Raw genomic sequence first — 26770 nt, forward strand, 5'->3', positions numbered from 1 at the left:
GGAAGGCCTACAGTATACTCTTATCTACCTCAACATAACGTTGAACTAACACAATTATCTTATTGAACATAATTTAACTAACATATTTACCTTAATAAACATAATTTAACTAGCTTATTTTCCTTAATAAACCTAATTGAACCAAGATATTTTCCTTAATAAACCTAATTTAACCAAGATATTTTCCTTAATAAACATCATTGATCCAAGATATTTTCCTTAATAAACCTAATTGAACCAAGATATTTTCCTTAATAAACCTCATTTAACCAAGATATTTTCCTTAATAAACCTCATTGAACCAAGATATTTTTCTTAATAAACCTAATTGAACCAAGATATTTTTCTTAATAAACCTCATTTAACCAAGATATTTTCCTTAATAAACGTCATTGAACCAATATATTTTTCATCAAACATTATCATCAAGGTGAGGGGGGTCCAGCGGACAACATCAAAGCGTTATTAGGACGTAATCCAGTTGTCTCTACAACCAGAAAGCCCGTATCAGACAACCAATCAAAGACTACTGTTTCTAGGTGCTAAAATTACATCTAAAAATATCCTTCCAAAACCAGTCCACAACATCACAAAAGTTGTCATAATGACATCATTGCAACCAATTTCGCCCACAAAGTGAAAGAAGGCATTTTGTAAGAAATCCAGGAGCTATTAATACAACAACAACAAAACAAAAAAATATATATATATATTTGTATGTACCCCATACTCTATGGTGTTTGGGTATAATTGATTTATTCTGTTTTTATTGACAGGCAGCAGCTTTTGTATTGGTCAACTGCCCTCCTATTCTGGAGTTTGGAGTTAGCGACACTGTTGACCACTTCTACCTGAGTCACTTAATTTTCATTGAGCTGTCATGCATGTCCTTGAACTGCGTATCCAGTGTTACCTTGACATTACATGGACAACACCAGTAGACTTTTACACCCCTAGAATTACAGGCTTTTGATTGGGGACTTTTACACCAATGGAAAACCTCAGAATTACAGGCTTTTGATTGGGGACTTTTACAACAATGGAAAATCTCAGAATACAGGCTTTTGATTGGGGACTTTTACACCAATGGAAAATCTCAGAATACAGGCTTTTGATTGGGGACTTTTACACCAATGGAAAACCTCAGAATTACAGGCTTTTGATTGGGGACTTTTACACCAATGGAAAATCTCAGAATTACAGGCTTTTGATTGGGGACTTTTACACCAATGGAAAACCTCAGAATTACAGGCTTTTGATTGGGGACTTTTACACCAATGGAAAACCTCAGAATTACAGGCTTTTGATTGGGGACTTTTACAACAATGGAAAATCTCAGAATACAGGCTTTTGATTGGGGACTTTTACACCAATGGAAAATCTCAGAATACAGGCTTTTGATTGGGGACTTTTACACCAATGGAAAACCTCAGAATTACAGGCTTTTGATTGGGGACTTTTACACCAATGGAAAATCTCAGAATTACAGGCTTTTGATTGGGGACTTTTACATCAGTTTGATGTCCGCTTTTAAAGTGTGTGTGTGTGTGTGTGTGTGTGTGTGTGTGTGTGTGTGTGTGTGTGTGTGTGTGTGTGTGTGTGTGTGTGTGTGTGTGTGTGTGTGTGTGTGTGTGTGTGTGTGTGTGTGTGTGTGTGTGTGTGTGTGTGTGTGTGTGAGAGAGAGAGGATAGAGTTGAAATGGCCCCTTTTTTTGGGACAAGATTTGCAACTCTGGCATTTTCAGAAATACTGTATGAACTCAGGAGGACCTGAGCCCTAGGACCGTGCCCCAGGACTACCTGACATGATGGCTCCTTGCTGTCCCCAGTCCACCTGACTGTGCTGCTGCTCCAGTTTCAACTGTTCTGCCTTATTATTATTTGACCATGCTGGTCATTTATGAACATTTGAACATCTTGGTCATGTTCTGTTATAATCTCTACCCGGCACAGCCAGAAGAGGACTGGCCACCCCACATAGCCCGGTTCCTCTCTAGGTTTCTTCCTAGGTTTTGGCCTTTCTAGGGAGTTTTTCCTAGCCACCGTGCTTTTACACCTGCATTGTTTGCTGTTTGGGGTTTTAGGCTGGGTTTCTGTACAGCACTTTGAGATATCAGCTGATGTACGAAGGGCTATATAAATAAATTTGATTTGATTTGATTTGAATTCACGTGACCATAGTGGTTTACTGCTGGGGCCTAAAGTAGCATGTCTTCAGCCAGAATTCCTACTGCAGTAGTTGCTGAGAGACATGGGCGGTCGCTGGTGTTCTTTGCTGTGTGTGTGTGTGTTGTTGTTAGGGCAAAGCACAAACATGGGGGGGGGGGGGTTCTGTGGGTGTAGATACATCATGTCACAGTGGTCCGTGGGACTATTGTGGCTCTGCGGGAAGGAGACCTTTAAACTGTAGTGTCAACCTCGAAAGGGGATTCCTACATCCTCCGATTTATGACAGTGTAAAAACTGACCCTAGTCACTGCTGGTGCCTTGGTCTGTGGCGCAAAACATGTTTCCATTGAGATGTGTGTTGTGTTCACTGGGCTGCAGATTAGACCTTTTCCTTCCGTTGTAGAGATTAGTATATTTTAAGTTGATGCTGTAGTATAATAGGCTTTTGGCTCCAAGCTGCTCTGCCACCCGCAGTGAGCATCCACTCCACCCTCCATCTCTGGACCGGAGAGTGTAAATAACATGGTAGTAGCTCCAACTCTCCCTCTGATAGGGTTAGGGGTTCCCTCTACATGGTAGTAGCTCCAACTCTCCCTCTGATAGGGTTAGGGGTTCCCTCTACTGTAGATGGAATACTAGCCATATAGCTTATGGCTATCCACATATCTGCTCCTCTCAGATCTACAGGTGTGCCCAGGTGGTACATTTGACATTTGAGTCATTTAGCAGAGAGGCATACAGTTCGTAAATGTTTTAGGATGAATGCACTAAGGTTGATGTCAGCGCTCCCGCGGAAATCTACTTAACACAATAACAAAATCACCATATAAATCTGTCAGTTTAAATTGGTCTCAATCCACTGTAACACTTCCGCATCAGGAGAGAGAGAGAGAGAGAGAGAGAGAGAGAGAGAGAGAGAGAGAGAGAGAGAGAGAGAGAGAGAGAGAGAGAGAGAGAGAGAGAGAGAGAGAGAGAGAGAGAGCGAGCAGTGTTTGGCAGATCATGAGACATCCTGAAAGGAGAGAGAGAGAGAGAGAGAGAGAGAGAGAGAGAGAGAGAGAGAGAGAGAGAGAGAGAGAGAGAGAGAGAGCGAGCAGTGTTTGGCAGATCATGAGACATCCTGAAAATCGGTCTTCTCATTGGAAAAAGAGACTCTCACAAACACAAGGTGTTCCCCGTTTTGCTCTACTTCTCCCACAAGAGTCTTGGGACTCGTCTGAAGTCGGTATAGCCGATCCGCCAACTTCTGTCTGTAGATTCCGAAGAATTTGGGCTACACACTAATATGACCCCTCTGTGTAAAGGTGATACTCTTACAAACACGTACATGTTTTGCTCTAGGACAACCACAGGCCTCACAAGACTCGTCTGAATGTCCCCCAGTACCAGTCAAAAGTTTTGACACACCTACTCATTCAAGGGATTTTCTTTATTTGTACTATTTTCTACATAGTAGAATAATAGTGAAGACATCAAAACTATGAAATAACACATATGGAATCATGTAGTAACCAAAAAAAGTGTTCAACAAATTCTTCAAAGTAGCCACCCATTGCCTTGATTATAGCTGTACACACTCTTGGCATTTTCTCAACCAGCTTCACCTGGAATGCTTTTCCAGCAGTCTTGAGGGAATTCCCACATATGCTGAACACTTGTTGGCTGCTGTTTCACGGTGGGAACTATACATGAGGAGATCATCTACTCTGCGTCTCACAAAGACATGGCATCAGACCAAAGGACAGATTTCTACCGGTCTAATGTCCATTGCTCATGTTTCTTGGCCCAAGCAAGTCTTCTTCTTGTCGGTGTCCTTTAGTTGTGGTTTCTTTGCAGCAATTCCACCATGAAGGCCTGATTCACACAGTCTCCTCTGAACAGTTGATGTTGAGATGTGTCTGTTACTTGAACTCTGTGAAGCATTTATTTGGGCTGCAATTTCTGAGGCTGGTGACTCTAATGAACGTATCCTCTGAATGTTTGCAGCAGAGTAGATGATCTCCTCATGTATAGTTCCCACCGTGAAACAGCTCTGGGTCTTCCTGTCCTGTGGCGGTCCTCATGAGAGCTAGTTTCATCATAGCACTTGATGGTTTCTGCGACTGCACTTGAAGACACATTAGAAGTTCTTTTCCAAATTTTCCATATTGACTGACCTTCATGTCTTAAAGTAATGATGGACTGTCGTTTCTCTTTGTTTATTTGAGCTGTTCTTTCCATAATATGGTACTTTTACCAAATAGGGCAATCTTCTGTACACCACCACTACCTTGTCACAACACAAATTATTGGCTCAAACGCATTAAGAAGGAAAGAAATTCCATAAATTAACTTTTAACAAGGCTCACCTGTTAATTGAAATGCATTCCAGGTGACGACCTCATGCAGCTGGTTGAGAGAATGCCAAGAGTGTGCAAAGCGCTCATCAAAGCAAAGGGTGGCTACTTTGAAGAATACATTCTGATTTGTTTAACACATTTGGTTACTACATGAGTTCATATGTGTTATTTCATAGTTTTGATGTCTTCACTATTATTCTACAATGTAGAAAATAGTAAAAATAAAGAAGAACCTTGAATGAGTAGGTGTGTCCAAACTTTTGACTGGTACTGTACATGGAGATTGTTTACTGACAAAAATGTATTTTATTTAACCAGTTAAGATCAAGTTCTTATTTACAATGACGGCCTACCCCAGCCAAACCCAGATGATGCTGGGCCAATTGTGCACCGCCCTATGGGGCTCCCAATCACGGCTGGTTATGATACAGCCTGGAATCGAACCAGGGTCTGTAATGACGCCTCTAGCACTGAGATGCAGTGCCTTAGACCTCAAATTAGAAGGTGTCTTAAACTTCAAAGTCAAATAGCAAAGTTTTCCTTTGACTTTCTTAAAACAATTATACATAGCTGAGTAGTACCAATATTTGTTTTGAATTAGGAGACAGCTGGCAATACTTCTGTGAAAGAGGACACACATTAGTCACTCAGCAGTATGCTTTTTTTCATCATGGAACCATTTTGAAATGGACTACAGTTATTTTTATACCGTTCTGGAAGATTTCTTCTGTGTTTTTCCATTCCAGTTAATTAAAATGGGGTTTATTAGAGCTGCACGCTTTCAGAGAGGAAAAATAACAAACATATGTATCTTCTCTTCTTTCAGACATCTCAGTTCCACTAATGGCGAGGCCAGTGGGTCTAGCTTTGTTCGGCGTGTCTGGGTCTGTTTGTGTTGGAGTGGAGGATCTCCCCTAACACACAGCGTCTCAGAACACTTCTCCAGATCCTCTCTGCTTTACAGACCACTAGCAAGGCTCCATCATTCAAAGGGGGGTGAGGGTGGAAAGAGAAAGTCATCTGAAGTGGTTTCTCTTCCCCTCTGCTGTGGCAAAGTCAGTGTTTTCAGACCAGATGTTTAAATATTTTTTTATGATGTTTTTTTGGATTTCATAAAGAACCCCAATGCCTCTATAGGAAGAAAGGCTTAGGGGTTATAGCCAGAACAGGATGACTCAATAAGGACAGACGCAAATAAATCAGACCCCTTCAAAGGGATAGTTCACATACAAATGTACCTCATAATGTGGCTACCTAGTCTCTCACTTTCCCCATGGTCTAAAGGCCCTTTGCTCTTCCTCTCTTCTCTGTCTCATCATGAAGTTTACCTTTGTAGGCCTAACTCACTGGTTTATTCCACAGTCTGCCATCTCCTATCTACTTTGCACTGAAACAAATCCTAAGCAAAGATACCTTTGGCACAGTTTCACTCGGAATCGTCGATCTCAAGCAGAGTTCACTCTGTCTACTTCTTTCTATGTGAGGTAAACTTTTTTTAGGGAGTCACCCATTTGCTTTCAATAGACAACTGAGTTTTGCACAAGAGATCGTCCCAGTAAGATTGATGAAAGCAGTAGGTTGTTCCTGGGTTTTTCCAGAAATCCAGGATACAGGATTTCCTCCTTATCTATTCCCTTATGATTCTGGGGATCCTCCGACTGTGACTTCTAAAAAAAATCAGGGAAGTATTCTGTATCTTGCAGCTGTAGGTGGAACCATCAGACACAGGTCAGCACACAGAGACCCCTTTCCTCAAGGACAGCAGGAAAATAGGATGTATCCTCTTAACAGGGCCCGAGAGTGTAAGAAATAGGAGATGGAGAGAGAGGATTTTGGGAGCAGCTGCCTTGTTGATCGAGGTAGATTCATATGGGTTTTCATTCAGTAGCCATTCAGTAGCCCATTCAGTAGCCCATTCAGTAGCCCATTCAGTAGCCCATTCAATAGCCCATTCAGTAGCCCATTCAGTAGCCCATTCAGTAGCCCATTCAGTAGCCCATTCAGTAGCCCATTCAGTAGCCCATTCAGTAGCCCATTCAGTAGCCCATTCAGTAGCCCATTCAGTAGCCCATTCAGTAGCCCATTCAGTAGCCCATTCAGTAGCCCATTCAGTATCCCATTCAGTAGCCCATTCAGTAGCCCATTCAGTAGCCCATTCAATAGCCCATTCAGTAGCCCATTCAGTAGCCCATTCAGTAGCCCATTCAGTAGCCCATTCAGTAGCCCATTCAGTAGCCCATTCAGTAGCCCATTCAATAGCCCATTCAGTAGCCCATTCAGTAGCCCATTCAGTAGCCCATTCAGTAGCCCATTCAGTAGCCCATTCAGTAGCCCATTCAGTAGCCCATTCAGTAGCCCATTCCAACCTGCAAGGCTTATGAGAGGAGCAACAATGTAAAAGAAAGATAACAATATGGTATGAAAACAATTTAAAAAGTGTGAAACAGTGTGAAAAGCTAAAAACAGTCCTTTCACCGCGTGACCCACCCAAAGTGTAGGCTGCTCCAGCCCATCATACTCACTCAGAAAAGGGCAAGTTTAAAAAAAACAAAAAAAAACCTTTGCTTTCAAACATTGCATTTTTAATTATCATCAATTGACAAAAATGAATATTCCGGGGGTCTCTTCCCAACAAATCAAGAGGCAGACATGCCAGAACGTTAGGATTCAAAACTAGTGTTTGCAAAGTGAAGGTAGTTTATGTAAACTAGCCACTTGTGAAATACACTCATCTTGCTAGCTCCTATTTAGTATTTTTTGGGGGCGGCAGTGTCATAGGCACTGACGTAGTTCCTCCTGCTACTCAGAGACCCAGTCTCCTCGGATGGCTTTTCGCTCTGTCCTGTTGCGCTCATTCATTCATCCATCCATCCCTCTTCCCTCTTCTCATTCATCCATCCCCCCTCCCTCTTCTCATTCATCCATCCCCCCTCCCTCTTCTTATTCATTCTTATTCATCCATCCCCACTTCCCTCTTCTCATTCATCCATCTCCACTTCCCCCTTCTCATTCATCCATCCCCCCTCCCTCTTCTCATTTATCCATCCCCTCTTCTTATTCATTCTTATTCATCCATCCCCTCTTCTTATTCATCCATCTCCACTTCCCCCTTCTCATTCATCCCTTCTTCTTATTCATCCATCCCCACTTCCCCCTTCTCATTCATCCATCTCCACTTCCCCCTTCTCATTCATCCATCCCCCTCCCTCTTCTTATTCATCCATCTCCACTTCCCCCTTCTCATTTATCCATCCCCCTCCCTCTTCTTATTCATTCATCCATCCTCCCTCCCTCTTTTCATTCATCCACACCTTTCCTCTTCTTATTCATCCATCCCCTCTTCTTATACATCCATCCCCCCTCCCTCTTCCCTTTCTCCCATCCCCCTCTCCCAGACAAACTAGCAGCTAGCTGGCAGGCCCTTCGTCTTTCTTCAGCGAGCCTGCCGGGGCTGCTGCCATTTGCTGTGTGGCCGCCAGCGGGGCACCTTGCTCTAATTAAAATGCCTTCTGTGCTTCTCATGCGAGGCAGGCCGGTCCTCGCCGGCTGCCGGAGCTCTTGGGGTTCTTCTTGCAATTCTCTCTTCTCTCTCTCTCTCTCTCTCTCTCTCTCTCTCTCTCTCTCTCTCTCTCTCTCTCTCTCTCTCTCTCTCTCTCTCTCTCTCTCTCATTCTCTCTCATTCTCTCTCTCTCTCTCTCTCTCTCCTCTCTCTCTCTCTCTCATCTCTCTCTCTCTCTCTCTCTCATTCTCTCTCTCTCTCTCTGTGTGTGTGCAAGTAAGATCGGAAACACTGTAGACATCGACATGAGTTCCAGTTCATCAACTTGCTACCTGGAGTGCATTCACCGTGCCCTGGTTCACTCCCCCTAATGGATCAAACTCTGCCCTGGTTCACTCTCCGTACTGGACCAAACTCTGCACTGGTTCACTCCCCCTACTGGACCAAACTCTGCCCTGGTTCACTCTCCCTACTGGACCAAACTCTGCCCTGGTTCACTCTCCCTACTGGACCAAACTCTGCCCTGGTTCACTCCCCCTACTGGATCAAACTCTGCCCTGGTTCACTCTCCCTACTGGATCAAACTCTGCCCTGGTTCACTCCCCCTACTGGATCAAACTCTGCCCTGGTTCACTCCCCCTACTGTACTAATGTACAGAATGTATTATACAAAATTCACAAATTCAACAGCACAAAGGCAGAGTCATGTCGTAAGTGTAAAACTAACAATGACTCAATAATTCATGCCTTCTGGGAGTGCTATGAAGTCCTAAAGTTATGGGCAGAGTTAGAAAGATGGCTGTCAGATGTTTTACACTGTAAGTTTAATTTTAATCTGCATATTTCAAGGGTACGGTGATATACCCAAAGGGTTGGACCATACTTTTCTCATCAATCAATTAAAGAAAAAAAATACTTAATTGGAAATCAAATTATCCTCCATCATTAACTTCTTATGGGCAGGTGGGACATCCGGTGAAATTGCAGAGTGCGAAATTTAAACTACAGAATTATATTTAACTTTCATGAAATCACAAGTGTAATACATCAAAATAAGGCTTAACTTCTTGTTAATCCAGCCGCTGTGTCAGATTTCAAAAAGGCTTTACGGCGAAAGCAGACCATGCGATTATCTGAGGACAGCGCCCTGCATACAAAAGTATGAAAACATATTTCAACCAGGCAGGTGTGCCATGAAAGTCAGAAATAGCGATATAATGAATGCCTTGCCTTTGATCTTCTTCTGTTGGCACTCCAAAAGGTCCCAAATACATCACAAATGGTCCTTTTGTTTGATAAAGTCCTTCTTATTTATAAAGTCCTTCTTTATATCCACAAAAACACTGGCATCAAAATGCATACAAAATGATTCCCAAACGTTACTAATAAACTTTTCCAAACAAGTCAAACAACATTTATAATCAAACCTTAGGTACCCTAATATGGAAATAAACTATAAAATTTAAGACTGAGAAACGTTATTGTCTTTACCGGAGAAAAATACCAAAGAACGCGCTCTCTTCCACGCGCTTGGAAACACTCCAGCCAAAATGGGAGCCACCTAGAAAAACTACCATTTCTGGCTCATTTTTCCAAAAACCAGCATGAAACTCTTTCTAAAGACTGTTGCCATCTAGTGGAAGCCCTAGGAACTGCAATCTGGGAGGATTTTGCCTTATAAAAGTGACAGCCATTGAAAACAGTGGTAGGCTGAACATTTGTTTTGGGGGAGGGATGGTTTGTCCTCAGGGTTTCGCCTGCATTATCAGTTCTGTTATACTCACAGACACACTTTTAACAGTTTTAGAAACTTTAGAGTGTTTTCTATCCACATCTTCCAATGATATGCATATCCATTCTAGCTTCTGGGCAGTTTACTTTTTTATGTTGAAGGTTGGGCATGAAGTACCCGCCAACGTCATGTTTAGTTTAGTGCATGTGTCAAACTTATTCCACAGAGGGATGAGTGTCTGCGGGTTTAAACACAACTTTGTTATTGAGGAATTAAGGTCGCTAGTTGGTTGCCTAGGTCTTAATTGAAAGGAAAAACCAAAAACCCGGCAGACACTAGGCCCTCCACGGAATGAGTTGGACACCCCTGATCTAGTGGGTCTATGACTGAGGAATGTTAAGTTGTTTGTTTTCTTTGTATACAGATGTGTTTTGTTCTGTCTGAAAACCAAAATAAAAGTACATAACGCTTAGTGTACTTTAAAAAAAGAGGAAAAGCTGAAGGCAGGGCAATTGCATGTTGAGAACAGGATAAAAGAAATCAGACGTCACTTCTGAGTCGGGTCATTTCCCTCCAAGCACTTGCTTTTCCATTGTGACACCACCAAACAGTCAATTAGTTTCTTATGAGAACAGTATGTTTCTAGGATACAGGTCTCTCCTACTAGCCTGTTAGCCAGGGTGCTGTGGTGAGTCTTCTACTAGCCTGTTAGCCAGGGTGCTGTGGTGAGTCTCCTACTAGCCTGTTAGCCTTGGTGCTGTGGTGAGTCTCCTACTAGCCTGTTAGCCAGGGTGCTGTGGTGAGTCTCCTACTAGCCTGTTAGCCTTGGTGCTGTGGTGAGTCTCCTACTAGCCTGTTAGCCAGGGTGCTGTGGTGAGTCTCATACTGGCCTGTTAGCCAGGGTGCTGTGGTGAGTCTCCTACTAGCCTGTTAGCCTTGGTGCTGTGGTGAGTCTCCTACTAGCCTGTTAGCCAGGGTGCTGTGGTGAGTCTCCTACTAGCCTGTTAGCCTTGGTGCTGTGGTGAGTCTCCTACTAGCCTGTTAGCCTTGGTGCTGTGGTGAGTCTCCTACTAGCCTGTTAGCCTAGCTGCTGTGGTGTGTCTCCTACTAGCCTGTTAGCCCGGGTGTGGTGGTGAGTCAGGTTACCATAGAAACCAATGGGTCAAGCCTGTGTGAATAACGACCTGTGAAATCACTGTCTGTTTCTCTTTAAGCAAAACATATGAAGCATTTCTAGTGAAACTCAATAGGCTATTAGACCTCTGAATTTCTTTTTAGAGTTGCCGAGGAAAGTGATCATGATTGTCAGGGCTGGAGGTATGTCAGAAGGGTAGCTTTGAATTTTGTTCAAAGACACCAGAGAGAGAGGAGAGAGAGAGAGATATAGAAACAGAGATGAAGTGAGTGAGAGAGAGCAAGAGCGGGGAGACGCCAAACATACGAGGACTATCCCGTTATGGATAGGCCTACCCTTTTGGACATTATAAAGCACCAAACAGAGGGAACAGTATGGGGTGGCAGGGTAGCCTAGTGGTTAAAGCATTGGACAAGTAACCAAAAGGTTGCAAGTTCAAATCCCTGAGCTGACAAGGTACAAATCTGTCGTTCTGCCCCTGAACAGGCAGTTAACCCACTGTTCCTAGGCTGTCATTGAAAAAAAGAATTTGTTCTTAACTGACTTGCCTAGTTAAATAAAGGTAAAATAAATAAAATAGTGTTTTAGTTCCTATATACACTGTAGTAGGACTAAAGTTAGTGTGACGTCCTAGGTCTATAAGAATGACATGTCCCGTCCGTTCTCCCTAAATGTACACTTCTTCATCTCCTTTTGTGGATTACAGGATTAACCCTTTAAAGGAAACGGCTGTCGGGAAGAAAGGAGAGGAACAACTCCCTCTATAGCCCATGCTTACACCCATCCAATGCTTTGAGTATAACTTCTGCTGACCACACACCTCCATGGAAACTTGTTGAAAGTCAACAACAGGCTTGACCTCTTCTTAACTCACCTTCACGACTCGAGGAGCCCACCGAATAGTTGTGTAGCTTTGGCCCCGCGCTCAAGACATCTCATTTTCGACTTTCAAAGAGGGGGAAAGATTCTTTCCAGACTTCAACAATGGGTTCAGTATGTGAGATAAACTTGCAATCTCAGTTGCTTCTCGTATTTTGGAGTAATTACTGTTAATGCTCTCGTGAGATGAAAGAGTCCATATTTCTTTGCTCCATTTTCATTGAGTGCTCTAATTGCCATATTGTAGATATATCACATGACAGGCATGATATTGTCCTTTATTTCTCAATCTTCAAGAGACGGTTGGTCAACAGATGTATCGTTCTTACTTTTTAATGAGTTCAGAAGTACCTTTTTTTTTTACAAGTGTCATATGTTTTTCTCTGTAAGCAACAACTTGTCTGACACTCGTTGAAGGCTTTTCACAAGCACAGATCTAGGCTATATTCTACCTTACCCTTTAACCAGATCCTGAACTTGACTATTGAGGGTTATAATGATGAATGGTGAAAGGGCCACAGTGGAGCTAAAGGGCCACAGTCATCACACAGTGTTGCTACAAACTATCTATACGGGGACAATGGTCGACTAGCCTTAGATTAAGTTGAGTGTTTGCAGGACTCCCACACCTTCCGTGCTGGTTGAGAGAAAGACATTCTTTGCATTCTCAACTGACGGTCTTTTGAGATCAATAAAACTGATTATTGTTTTTTGTTTTTTAAATACGGTTATATCTCAAAGGAGACGCCTTTTTCTCAAAATCACCTTTGGAGTATTCAAACCAATTGGGTTTGAGAAGGTCCAGTCCCGTTCTTATCTTTAGCTGCCCCTATAAGCTGTGTTTGAGAAGGTCCAGTCCCGTTCTTATCTTTAGCTGCCCCTATAAGCTGTGTTTGAGAAGGTCCAGTCCCGTTCTTGTCTTTAGCTGCCCCTATAAGCTGTGTTTGAGAAGGTCCAGTCCCGTTCTTATCTTTAGCTGCACCTATAAGCTGTGTTTGAGAAGGTCCAGTCCCGTTCTTGTCTTTAGCTGCCCCTATAAGCTGTGTTTGAGAAGGTCCAGTCCCGTTCTTGTCTTTAGCTGCCCCTATAAGCTGTGTTTGAGGAGGTCCAGTCCCGTTCTTGTCTTTAGCTGCCCCTATAAGCTGTGTTTGAGGAGGTCCAGTCCCGTTCTTGTCTTTAGCTGCCCCTATAAGCTGTGTTTGAGAAGGTCCAGTCCCGTTCTTGTCTTTAGCTGCCCCTTATAAACTGTGTTTGAGAAGGTCCAGTCCCGTTCTTGTCTTTAGCTGCCCATATAAGCTGTGTTTGAGAAGGTCCAGTCCCGTTCTTGTCTTTAGCTGTCCCTATAAGCTGTGTTTGAGGAGGTCCAGTCCCGTTCTTGTCTTTAGCTGCCCCTATAAGCTGTGTTTGAGGAGGTCCAGTCCCGTTCTTGTCTTTAGCTGCCCCTATAAGCTGTGTTTGAGAAGGTCCAGTCCCGTTCTTGTCTTTAGCTGCCCCTTATAAACTGTGTTTGAGAAGGTCCAGTCCCGTTCTTGTCTTTAGCTGCCCATATAAGCTGTGTTTGAGGAGGTCCAGTCCCGTTCTTGTCTTTAGCTGCCCCTATAAGCTGTGTTTGAGAAGGTCCAGTCCCGTTCTTGTCTTTAGCTGCCCCTATAAGCTGTGTTTGAGGAGGTCCAGTCCCGTTCTTGTCTTTAGCTGCCCCTATAAGCTGTGTTTGAGAAGTTCCAGTCCCGTTCTTGTCTTTAGCTGCCCCTATAAGCTGTGTTTGAGGAGGTCCAGTCCCGTTCTTGTCTTTAGCTGCCCCTATAAGCTGTGCTTGCGTCAAATGAGACCAAATAAAAACTCACTAATACTTAATAGGACCAAAACAATAGACGTGCGCCACAATATTTCTTCTGTAGAACATGTAAAGTATCTTATGTGTTTGATCAAGTTTTGTTTTCTTTCTCCACAATGTTTGATTAAGACTTTCCTCCTGGTCTGTTGCACCTAAATGACCTGTCCAGTCCACCCCTACTACGTCCTCTATTCATTATCAAAATGAAAGGACTGAAACAATGCAATTGTTGGTTACATTGTTGTTTCGGGTCATTTACTGAACTAACACAAAAGACTGTATCGCAGCGCTACACGGCACTTCTTGTTCGGCGTGGAATGCTTGGCCTGGTTCATGGAGAAGGTCACGCCAGGTCATTGGAGTATTCTTGTTCAATCTATGCAGCGATTCTGGTGTTGGATTTGGTGGAATGAATCTTTATTCAAGATTGCAAAAAAAGATAGTTGTTGGTCTAATTGGAGAAAATAAAAAACATGTTGCTACTGAGGCCATTTTGTTAGTTTCAGTCTAAAGGAACTTGACATGTCGAGGCCATTTTGTTAGTTTCAGTCTGGATGAACTTGACATTTCGAGGCCATTTTGTCAGACGTTGTGCCTGTGTTCTTCATCAGAGTGTGGGGATAAACCTCAGAAGGGTCTGGAATACTAATCTCCATGACAAAATGAAAAAAAGGGAAGATTTTGGTTCTTATTGCTGTGGCTATAATAGTATATTCACATAAATGGACCTTGAACTTGTTTTGAGGCTGGTAAACACCATGGTGTGTTTATGGTTGGTGAACATCATGGTGTGTTTATGGCTTTTGAACACCATGGTGTGTTTATGGTTGGTGAACACCATGGTGTGTTTATGGTTGGTGAACCCCATGGTGTGTTTATGGTTGGTGAACACCATGGTGTGTTTATGGCTGGTGAACACCATGGTGTGTTTATGGTTGGTGGACACCATGGTGTGTTTATGGTTGGTGAACAGCATGGTGTGTTTATGGCTTTTGAACACCATGGTGTGTTTACGGTTGGTGAACACCATGGTGTGTTTATGGTTGGTGAACCCCATGGTGTGTTTATGGTTGGTGAACACCATGGTGTGTTTATGGCTGGTGAACACCATGGTGTGTTTATGGTTGGTGGACACCATGGTGTGTTTATGGTTGGTGAACAGCATGGTGTGTTTATGGCTGGTGAACACCATGGTGTGTTTACGGTTGGTGAACACCATGGTGTGTTTATGGTTGGTGGACACCATGGTGTGTTTATGGTTGGTGGACACCATGGTGTGTTTATGGTTGGTGGACACCATGGTGTGTTTATGGTTGGTGGACACCATGGTGTGTTTATGGTTGGTGAACACCATGGTGTGTTTATGGTTGGTGGACACCACGGTGTGTTTATGGTTGGTGAACACCATGGTGTGTTTATGGTTGGTGAACACCATGGTGTGTTTATGGTTGGTGAACACCATGGTGTGTTTATGGCTGGTGAACACCATGGTGTGTTTATGGTTGGTGGACACCATGGTGTGTTTATGGTTGGTGAACACCATGGTGTGTTTATGGTTGGTGAACACCATGGTGTGTTTATGGTTGGTGAACACCATGGTGTGTTTATGGTTGGTGAACACCATGGTGTGTTTATGGTTGGTGGACACCATGGTGTGTTTATGGTTGGTGGACACCATGGTGTGTTTATGGTTGGTGGACACCATGGTGTGTTTATGGTTGGTGGACACCATGGTGTGTTTATGGTTGGTGAACCCCATGGTGTGTTTATGGTTGGTGGACACCACGGTGTGTTTATGGTTGGTGAACACCCTGGTGTGTTTATGGTTGGTGGACACCATGGTGTGTTTATGGTTGGTGGACACCATGGTGTGTTTACGGTTGGTGAACACCATGGTGTGTTTATGGTTGGTGGACACCATGGTGTGTTTACGGTTGGTGAACACCATGGTGTGTTTATGGTTGGTGAATACCATGGTGTGTTTATGGTTGGTGGACACCATGGTGTGTTTATGGTTGGTGGACACCATGGTGTGTTTATGGCTGGTGAACACCATGGTGTGTTTATGGTTGGTGAACACCATGGTGTGTTTATGGTTGGTGAACACCATGGTGTGTTTATGGCTGGTGAACACCATGGTGTGTTTAGGGTTGGTGAACACCATGGTGTGTTTATGGCTGGTGAACACCATGGTGTGTTTATGGTTGGTGAACACCATGGTGTGTTTATGGTTGGTGAACACCATGGTGTGTTTATGGTTGGTCACCATGGTGGTCAAATTTCATGTACCTGGCAGTTTAAAACCATGGACACCAAACATCTGACACGTAGAAAAAGTCCATGGTTGGTGAAAACACTTTGTGGTTGGTGAAACCCCTGTGTTTAAACACAAGTTGGTTGAGTAAATGTATTAGAAAGACATACTGACTGACAGATAGAGAAGACAGACCGTGTGTTTACGATTGGTGAACACCATGGTGTGTTTATGGTTGGTGGACACCATGGTGTGTTTACGGTTGGTGAACACCATGGTGTGTTTATGGTTGGTGAATACCATGGTGTGTTTATGGTTGGTGGACACCATGGTGTGTTTATGGTTGGTGGACACCATGGTGTGTTTATGGCTGGTGAACACCATGGTGTGTTTATGGTTGGTGAACACCATGGTGTGTTTATGGTTGGTGAACACCATGGTGTGTTTATGGCTGGTGAACACCATGGTGTGTTTAGGGTTGGTGAACACCATGGTGTGTTTATGGCTGGTGAACACCATGGTGTGTTTATGGTTGGTGAACACCATGGTGTGTTTATGGTTGGTGAACACCATGGTGTGTTTATGGTTGGTCAAGTGGTCAAATTTCATGTACCTGCAGAAAAACCATCCACCAAACATCTGACACGTAGAAAAAGTCCATGCGAGTGAAAACACTTTGTGCTTTCGTTAAACCCCTCGAAACACAAGTTGGTTGAGTAAATGTATTAGAAAGACATACTGACTGACAGATAGAGAAGACAGACCGACGGACTGTAATTGTAGTACCTCAATCAGACAGACAGACTGTAATTATAGTACCTCAATCAGACAGACAGACTGTAATTATAGTACCTCAATCAGACAGACAGACTGTAATTATAGTACCTTAATCAGACAGACAGACAGACAGTAATTATAGTACCTCAATCAGACAGACAGACTGTAATTATAGTACCTCAATCAGACAGACAGACTGTAATTATAGTACCTCAATCAGACAGTCAGTCAGTCAGTCAGTCAGTCAGTCAGACAGACAGACAGACAGACAGACAGACAGACAGACAGACAGACAGACAGACAGACAGACAGACAGACAGACAGACAGACAGACAGACAGACAGACAGACAGACAGACAGACAGACAGACAGACAGACAGACAGACAGACAGCATATCGATTGCGCAACCAGGGGTGGAAAAATCTTGGATCATTGTTACTCTAACTTCCACGACGCATATAAGGCCCTGCCCCACCCTCCTTTCGGAAAAGTTGACCATGACTCCATTTTGTTGGTCCCTGCCTACAGACAGTAACTAAAACAAGAGGCTCCCACGCTGAGGTCTATCCAACGCTGGTCCGCCCAAGCTGACTCCACACTCCAAGACTGCTTCCATCACGTGGACTGGGACATGTTTCGTATTGCGTCAGATGAAAATATTGACGAATACGCTGATTCGGTGTGCGAGTTCATTAGAACGTGCGTCGAAGATGTCGTTCCCATAGCAACGATAAAAACATTCCCAAACCAGAAACCGTGGATTGATGGCAGCATTCGCGTGAAACTGAAAGCGCGAACCACTGCTTTTAATCAGGGCAAGGTGTCTGGTAACATGTCCGAATATAAACAATGTAGCTATTCCCTCCGCAAGGCTATTAAACAAGCTAAGCGTCAGTACAGAGACAAAGTGGAATCTCAATTCAATGGCTCAGACACAAGAGGCATGTGGCAGGGTCTACAGTCAATCACGGACTACAAGAAGAAACCCAGCCCAGTCACGGACCAGGATGTCTTGCTCCCAGGCAGACTAAATAACTTTTTTGCCCGCTTTGAGGACAATACAGTGCCACTGACACGGCCTGCAACGAAAACATGCGGTCTCTCCTTCACTGCAGCCGAGGTGAGTAAGACATTTAAACGTGTTAACCCTCGCAAGGCTGCAGGCCCAGACGGCATCCCCAGCCGCACCCTCAGAGCATGCGCAGACCAGCTGGCCGGTGTGTTTACGGACATATTCAATCAATCCCTATACCATTCTGCTGTTCCCACATGCTTCAAGAGGGCCACCATTGTTCCTGTTCCCAAGAAAGCTAAGGTAACTGAGCTAAACAACTACCGCCCCATAGCACTCACTTCCGTCATCGTGAAGTGCTTTGAGAGACTAGTCAAGGACCATATCACCTCCACCCTACCTGACACCCTAGACCCACTCCAATTTGCTTACCGCCCAAATAGGTCCACAGACGATGCAATCTCAACCACACTGCACACTGCCCTAACCCACCTGGACAAGAGGAATAACTATGTGAGAATGCTGTTCATCGACTACAGCTCGGCATTCAACACCATAGTACCCTCCAAGCTCGTCATCAAGCTCGAGACCCTGGGTCTCGACCCCACCCTGTGCAACTGGGTACTGGACTTCCTGACGGGCTGCCCCCAGGTGGTGAGGGTAGGCAACAACATCCTCAACACGGGGGCCCCACAAGGGTGCGTTCTGAGCCCTCTCCTGTACTCCCTGTTCACCCACGACTGCGTGGCCACGCACGCCTCCAACTCAATCATCAAGTTTGCGGACATCACAACAGTGGTAGGCTTGATTACCAACAACGACGAGACGGCCTACAGGGAGGAGGTGAGGGCCCTCGGAGTGTGGTGTCAGGAAAATAACCTCACACTCAACGTCAACAAAACTAAGGAGATGATTGTGGACTTCAGGAAACAGCAGAGGGAACACCCCCCTATCCACATCGATGGAACAGTAGTGGAGAGGGTAGCAAGTTTTAAGTTCCTCAGCATACACATCACAGACAAACTGAATTGGTCCACTCACACTGACAGCGTTGTGAAGAAGGCGCAGCAGCGCCTCTTCAACCTCAGGAGGCTGAAGAAATTCGGCTTGTCACCTAAAGCACTCACAAACTTCTACAGATGCACAATCGAGAGCATCCTGGCGGGCTGTATCACCGCCTGGTACGGCAACTGCTCCGCCCTCAACCGTAAGGCTCTCCAGAGGGTAGTGAGGACTGCACAACGCATCACCGGGGGCAAACTACCTGCCCTCCAGGACACCTACACCACCCGATGTTACAGGAAGGCCATAAAGATCATCAAGGACATCAACCACCCGAACCACTGTCTGTTCACCCCGCTATCATCCAGAAGGCGAGGTCAGTACAGGTGCATCAAAGCTGGGACCGAGAGACTGAAAAACAGCTTCTATCTCAAGGCCATCAGACTGTTAAACAGCCACCACTAACATTGAGTGGCTGCTGCCAACACGCTGTCATTGACACTGACCCAACTCCAGCCACTTTAATAATGGGAATTGATGGGAAATGATGTAAATATATCACTAGCCACTTTAAACAATGCTACCTTATATAATGTTACTTACCCTACATTATTCATCTCATATGCATATGTATATACTGTACTCTACATCATCGACTGCATCCTTATGTAATACATGTATCACTAGCCACTTTAACTATGCCACTTTGTTTACTTTGTCTACACACGCATCTCATATGTATATACTGTACTCGATACCATCTACTGTATGCTGCTCTGTACCATCACTCATTCATATATCCTTATGTACATATTCCTTATCCCCTTACACTGTGTATAAGACAGTAGTTTTGGAATTGTTAGTTAGATTACTTGTTGGTTATCACTGCATTGTCGGAACTAGAAGCACAAGCATTTCGCTACACTCACATTAACATCTGCTAACCATGTGTATGTGACAAATAAAAATTGATTTGATTTGATTTGACAGACAGACAGACTGTAATTATAGTACCTCAATCAGACAGACAGAAAATTCTGATTTATAGACATCTTTGGCATGACCATTTGGTCATGGTCCTTCTGTAGCTCAGTTGGTAGAGCATGGCGCTTGTAACGCCAGGGTAGTGGGTTCGATCCCCGGGACCACCCATACGTAGAATGTATGCACACATGACTGTAAGTCGCTTTGGATAAAAGCGTCTGCTAAATGGCATATATTATTATTATTATTATATTACCATTTAAACAATGTATAACTAACCAAATTAGACATAACTTATCATTGAAGTCATTAGAGTTATGTAAGTGATCATTGGGGGAAAAGTACTTTCAAGGATGTCTTGTAACAGAGATAGACATGACGCTGCAGAGTTCAGGCCCACGGCCATAATAGACGGGACCTGTCTGTTTTCATACCTAATTTGCTGTCGTGCAAATTACCCAAACATGGTTTTAAGATGTAGAAAATAATTCATTTTGATTCATGGTTTGTAGGAAATAATTAATTTTGATTCATGGTTTGTAGGAAATAATTAATTTTGATTCATAGTTCGTAGGATATAATTAATTTTGATTCATGGTTTGTAGGAAATAATTAATTTTGATTCATGGTTTGTAGGAAATAATTAATTTTGATTCATAGTTCGTAGGATATAATTAATTTTGATTCATAGTTCGTAGGATATAATTCATTTTGATTCATGGTTTGTAGGAAATAATTCATTTTGATTCATGGTTTGTAGGATATAATTCATTTTGATTCATGGTTCACATGGTCTACAGTGGTTATCTGGGTACAATGGATACAGCAGCCATCCCTGATGTAATCAGTGATTACGCATTATGGGTGATTATTTCGTTTATTTGATGGTTGCTGTATGTTTTTTCTTACTAAAGTCAGCCCTGCTGTCGAGGTCAACTCAGGGTGAGCACTGAAGAATTTGATGCCACTGAGAACAAAGAGAGTCATTCCTATTGGTCACCTGACAGTATGTTGTTTCACACACACAGAGGCAACAATTAACCCACTCTCTCTCTCTCTGTCTCTCTGTCTCTCTGTCTCTCTGTCTCTCTCTCTCTCTCTCTCTCTCTCTCTCTCTCTCTCTCTCTCTCTCTCTCTCTCTCTCTCTCTCTCTCCTTCGCTCCCACCCAGATTCGGACCTGAGCATGCGGACATTGAGCACCCCCAGCCCTGCTCTCATCCTTCCTCCTCACTTCCACCCTCTCTCTCCTCTCCTCCCCCTGTCGGCCCCCTTCAACAGCTCCTCCTCCACTTCCTCCTCTGAGACGGTTGCCATGGTGCACGCCACCTCCCCTCCCCCTTTCTTCTCCACCACCCACTCACGCCGCCGCGCCACCCGGGACCACCACCAGGGGGCATCGGTGCCCATCGACCTCTTGCCGGACCAGATCTTCCTGGACGTCTTTGCCCGCCTGCCCACCAACCAGCTGTGCCGTTGCGCCCGCGTCTGCCGCCGCTGGTACAACCTGGCGTGGGATCCCCGGCTGTGGCGGAGCATCCGGCTGACGGGAGACGTGCTCCACGTCGACCGGGCGTTGCGGGTACTGACGCGGCGCCTCTGCCAGGACACGCCCAACGTGTGCCTGATGCTGGAGACCCTTGTGGCTAGCGGGTGCCGGAGGTTGACGGACCGCGGTCTGCTCACGGTGGCCCAGTGCTGCCCCGAGCTGCGCCGCCTGGAGGTGGCGGGCTGCTATAACGTGTCCAATGACGCTGTGTTCGAGGTGGTGTCGCGCTGCCCCAACCTGGAGCATCTAGACGTTTCAGGTAAACATCTACTTTTACATTGAACATTTTAATCATTTAGCAGACTTAATGTCAAGTGTATTCACTAGGTTCAGTAGGGAAAAAACCCTCACCACATATCACAGTTATCACAAGTAGACCAATACCCGCAGTCAGCTGAATCAGTGCCACAAAGAAAAAAACTGTGTGTGAAAGAAAAGTACACATAGCCTCCTCCTGCTGCTCAGAGATATTATGGTGTCTAATGTATCTAAGGTGCCAACTCTCCTCTTGGAGAGGTAGTCTCCCATACAGCAAGGCCACCTCTATGCACTAATTTCCCGGGTACAGAAGGGAGACATTGAAACAACTTGTGAGTTGTTATTTTAAAGAAGACAAACCAGAGCAACCTTGTGTAAGTAAGGTGGTACATTCCTAAAGTATGACCTATGACCTAGCTCTCCTTGTTCTTCAGGAACCAGGGGCCGGCAGTAATGAATACTACTTCTGACTGTCCCTCCCAATCCCAGGAACCCCCCCCCCACGGCGTTATCTCTGTTTACATTACAACATGTCGGACTTACAGGATCACAATGTTCTGGAATGTTCTTCTGTCATCTCTTCAAAGACCTACTCTTTGAATAATGCGTTCAGATGTTAGTATTATTTCCCATGTTGAAAACCTTACATGAGTCAAATGACTAATCTATGAAAGATTAGTCAAAATGCATGTAGGCTTATAACACAACCCTAATTTGACTAGCACTGTGAAAAAGGGCCTCTTTGAGTTAACACCATGTCCAAGTCAACCCAGCTTTGCAGACCTAGGGGGAAATACGTACTCTGTGTCGAATGTCATTATGTAATACTTTCAATCACTAGTTTTCCTGGCACAATGGAACGAACCAATGGAATACTCCTAAAAGTGCAAATGTCAAGATAAGTGCACCACAAATGTTACATGTATACCAGTATGTATTTGACCCAGCTGAGAAAACCCAACAAACGTCCTATGTTCTCTGTGGTACAAGCTGTCCAGAACCCAGTGTTGTTCTCCACAGTATTTCTCTCTCTACACTCTGACTGCATACTGAATGGAATGCGACTTCAGTCTCTTTCCTGGTGTTTTATTTCCCACTTCCCGTGTCCTTCTTCCTGCCGGGGTAGATTGTTGCCGTCCCGGTGCGTGTCATAGGTCTGCTGGAGTTCCCTCTGTTGAAGGAATCTGGGTTCTGTTCATTAGGCCTCAAATAGAAGAAAAATGTTCAGAAACAAAGTGGAGTAACACATCTCAGATGTTTCCCCGAAAGGCAAGACCATTCCATCCACTCCCCAAAATGCAAGACCATTCCATCCACTCCCCAAAAGGCAAGACCATTCCATCCACTCCCCAAAAGGCAAGACCATTCCATCCACTCCCCAAAAGGCAAGACCATTCCATCCACTCCCCAAAAGGCAAGACCATTCCATCCACTCCCCAAAAGGCAAGACCATTCCATCCACTCCCCAAAAGGCAAGACCATTCCATCCACTCCCCAAAAGGCAAGACCATTCCATCCACTCCCCAAAAGGCAAGACCATTCCATCCACTCCCCAAAAGGCAAGACCATTCCATCCACTCCCCAAAAGGCAAGACCATTCCATCCACTCCCCAAAAGGCAAGACCATTCCATCCACTCCCCAAAAGGCAAGACCATTCCATCCACTCCCCAAAAGGCAAGACCATTCCATCCACTCCCCAAAAGGCAAGACCATTCCATCCACTCCCCAAAAGGCAAGACCATTCCATCCACTCCCCGAAAGGCAAGACCATTCCATCCACTCCCCAAAAGGCAAGACCATTCCATCCACTCCCCGAAAGGCAAGACCATTCCATCCACTCCCCAAAATGCAAGACCATTCCATCCACTCCCCAAAAGGCAAGACCATTCCATCCACTCCCCAAAATGCAAGACCATTCCATCCACTCCCCGAAATGCAAGACCATTCCATCCACTCCCCAAAAGGCAAGAACATCAACTAACCTATCTGGCAGCTCAGCACTTTCCCGAAGGTTCAAACATCGTTCTTCTTGCTATCTCAGAGCTGTCGTACCTCGCTTCCTTTTCCTCTCAACTGGGCATCTGCACAATTTTATTTTTTTTACCTTTATTTAACTAGGCAAGTCAGTTAAGAACAAATTCTTATTTTCAATGACGGCCTAGGAACAGTGGGTTAACTGCCTGTTCAGGTACAGAACAACAGATTTGTACATTGTCAGCTTGGGGGTTTGAACTTGCAACCTTCCGGTTACTAGTCCAACGCTCTAACCACTAGGCTACCCTGCCGCCCCAGAGAGGAGAGAGGTTATAGGAGAAGGAAAGAGAAGCCTTATAAAGGTGCTCAACTCAACATAATGTTTTTCAGGAAGGGATGGCCTGGAGAAAGAAGAAAGGCTGTGGCCAGTCACAATTAAAAACATCCGGCATGTTTTCGTGGAAAAATTATGCAAAAGCGTGGAACCAGAATACCCAGACGTGTCCCCTACTATCCGTTGTGTTTTTACATTTAATTCCCCCCCCCTCTAAGATGGAGCGCCGTGCTGCTTTCCATTTGTAAATCAGTAGCAGATATCAATGCTCATGACTTCTGGTTTTAATATCGCTCTGGGAATTAAAACAAACAGGAGTAGAATGGTCATGACATGGAATTCCATAAAATGTAATTAGTGGGCCTGAAGAAAGTATCTATGCTCTGAATGTTGGGACTGTTTAAAAAAAAGGGTTCTGTGGTCGACTGTATTTCACTGTTGTTTTGTTTGTTGTTGGTAGTTTTGATACGCTCTCTAAATCCTGAATACACCTAAATACTTCTCTCTCTCTGTCTCTGTCTCTGTCTCTGTCTCTCTCTCTCTCTCTCTCTCTCTCTCTCTCTCTCTCTCTCTCTCTCTCTCTCTCTCTCTCTCTCTCTCTCTCTCTCTCTCTCTCTCTCTCTCTCTCTCTCTCTCTAGGCTGCTCCAAGGTGACCTGCATCAGTCTGACGCGGGAGGTTTCCCTTAAACTTTCGCCAATGCACGGCCAGCAGATCTCCATCCGCTACCTGGACATGACTGACTGCTTGGCCCTGGAGGACGAAGGCCTGCACACCATCGCCGCCCACTGCACCCAGCTTACCCACCTCTACCTGCGGCGCTGCATGCGCCTCACCGACGAGGGCCTTCGCTACCTGGTCATCTACTGCCCCGCCGTGCGCGAGCTCAGCGTCAGCGACTGCCGCTACGTCAGCGACTTCGGCCTGCGCGAGATCGCCAAGCTCGAAGGCCGGTTGCGCTACTTGAGCGTGGCGCATTGTGGAAAGATCACTGACGTCGGGGTTCGGTATGTCGCTAAGTATTGCTCACGGCTGCGATACCTGAACGCGCGGGGCTGCGAGGGCCTCACGGACCACGGCCTGGAGTACCTGGCCAAGAGTTGCCCCAAGCTGAAGTCGCTGGACATCGGAAAGTGTCCGCTGGTGTCGGATGCAGGCCTGGAACTGCTGGCGCTCAACTGCTTCAATCTGAAGCGTCTGAGCCTCAAGTCGTGCGAGAGCATCACGGGCCGCGGGCTGCAAGTGGTGGCGGCCAACTGCTTCGACCTGCAGCTGCTCAACGTGCAGGACTGCGACGCGCCACTGGACGCACTGCGATTCGTGAAGCGCCACTGCAAGCGTTGCGTCATCGAGCACACAAACCCAGCCTTTTTCTGAGGGATGGGGGGGAAATGGGCTACAAACCTGGCCTTTTTCTGAGGAGATGGGGGGGGGGGGTTACAAACTGAAGCCTGTATCCCACACGTAATGTAATGTGCACATGACAATCTATCATAGTTGTTATTATAGCACTCATAAGACTGTTTTTAAGTTATTTTTTCCCCCCTCCCTATTCCCTCACTACAAGCTGTTTCTCAACTTTCAAAACAATGTATGTTTTTCAGAACATATTTTAATTCTAAAAGGTTTTTAAGCAGATGCCTGCTGTATGTAATAAAACACTAGTGTATATTCATTTGAAAGGAACAACTATAATAGCATGAAAAACTCAACTTTAGTGCTTTCTCGGTATCTTTGTCAGGCCAAGAATTTGAAATGGAATGCAATTTAATTACGAGTAATGATTATCTTATTTGTGTCAAAGGTTCACGTGTGACATTCCACTGAAGAGGTCTCCTTTTCAGTTGGCATTGCTGGATCCAGTAACTCCCAGTCATTCCACATTGCTTAAAGAGGCTGTACAGAACTTTAGTCCATTTCTTAACTCATGAAACCACATAAAACCCTTAGTTTCAATTAACAATATGCTTCTACCCGTGCCGTGGAGAGGCGTGCACCTTTCCTGTCCAATCAGGTGATCGATGAGCAATATTTCTGTACATTTAAGGGGACCCCATTTGGCTCAAGAGCACCCCCGGAGGCAAACGTTCTGTATTTCCTTTTTAAACCTTGAGATTGTTTTAAATTTTTATGTTGGCTTTTCAACTAGAGCCTAAAATCTGCTCTTATTCATTGTTTACATGTCATTCTTCTGCGGTTTTTAAATGCTAGACAATCCTACCATCATGTCCGTGGTTTTAGTAAAGTGTGGGTTGTTGTTTTTTTGAAATTCAATGTCCAGTTCCATTTTCTTAAAGAATTGTGTACACTAACTATGCTCAGACAATCACTAGAACAAGTGTGTTCACTTCTCTATTTTTTATTGACATAATAGTGGAATAAAATAATGTCCTAAATGAGGATGGCCTCTGAGTCATGTATGTCTCAAAATTCTTATTATAGAACTAGTACGCAATCAAACAGAGACGCTACTTAATGTTAAAATGAACATGTGCAATTATCAGGAATTAATGATTTTTCTGCCCTCAGACATGGAGGAGTAAGATTTCTTCTATGTAAACAAGGGTCGAACTCGCACCTCAGTCAAGGTTGGTCATCTGTCATAATACGTTTTATTTTGTATTTTCATTACAGAATGAATTACTGTTATGTGTCTTAATAATTGATTTCCTGATTTGTCTGTGCTGATCACATCCATATTGGGTTTTTACACAAATAACATATATTTTTTTCTTTAAACATTTCAGGAAATGGTCCATGCAAAACATTGCTTGTGATTACAAACTAATGAGACACTAAGGAGCTCGCCATGCAACTCTGTCTGGAACGGTGACTTCCATTCATAGGTGTGTTTATGCCCCTTGGCTGCTCTACAGATCATATAGTTATTATTATTCCCCCTGGCTGCTCTACAGATCATATAGTTATTATTATTCCCCTTGGCTGCTCTACAGATCATATAGTTATAATGCCCCCTGTCTGCTCTACAGATCATATAGTTATTATTATTCCCCCTGGCTGCTCTACAGATCATATCGTTA

General features: G+C 44.4%; 1 protein-coding gene across 1 annotated transcript in view; it reads left to right on the forward strand.

Annotated features, from left to right (window-relative positions):
* fbxl7 (F-box and leucine-rich repeat protein 7) overlaps window positions 1-26129 on the forward strand; it is a 90913-nt gene extending 64784 nt beyond the window's left edge. The window contains exons 3-4 of the mRNA XM_046360569.1: window positions 20787-21422; window positions 24370-26129. Of these exons, the coding sequence (XP_046216525.1) occupies window positions 20787-21422; window positions 24370-25106 (1373 nt within the window). The 3' untranslated portion in view covers window positions 25107-26129. The remainder of the gene's footprint in view (window positions 1-20786; window positions 21423-24369) is intronic.
* Window positions 26130-26770: the final 641 nt, after the last annotated feature.

This window comes from Oncorhynchus gorbuscha, linkage group LG08 (assembly GCF_021184085.1).
Source record: "Oncorhynchus gorbuscha isolate QuinsamMale2020 ecotype Even-year linkage group LG08, OgorEven_v1.0, whole genome shotgun sequence".
NCBI lineage: Eukaryota > Metazoa > Chordata > Actinopteri > Salmoniformes > Salmonidae > Oncorhynchus > Oncorhynchus gorbuscha.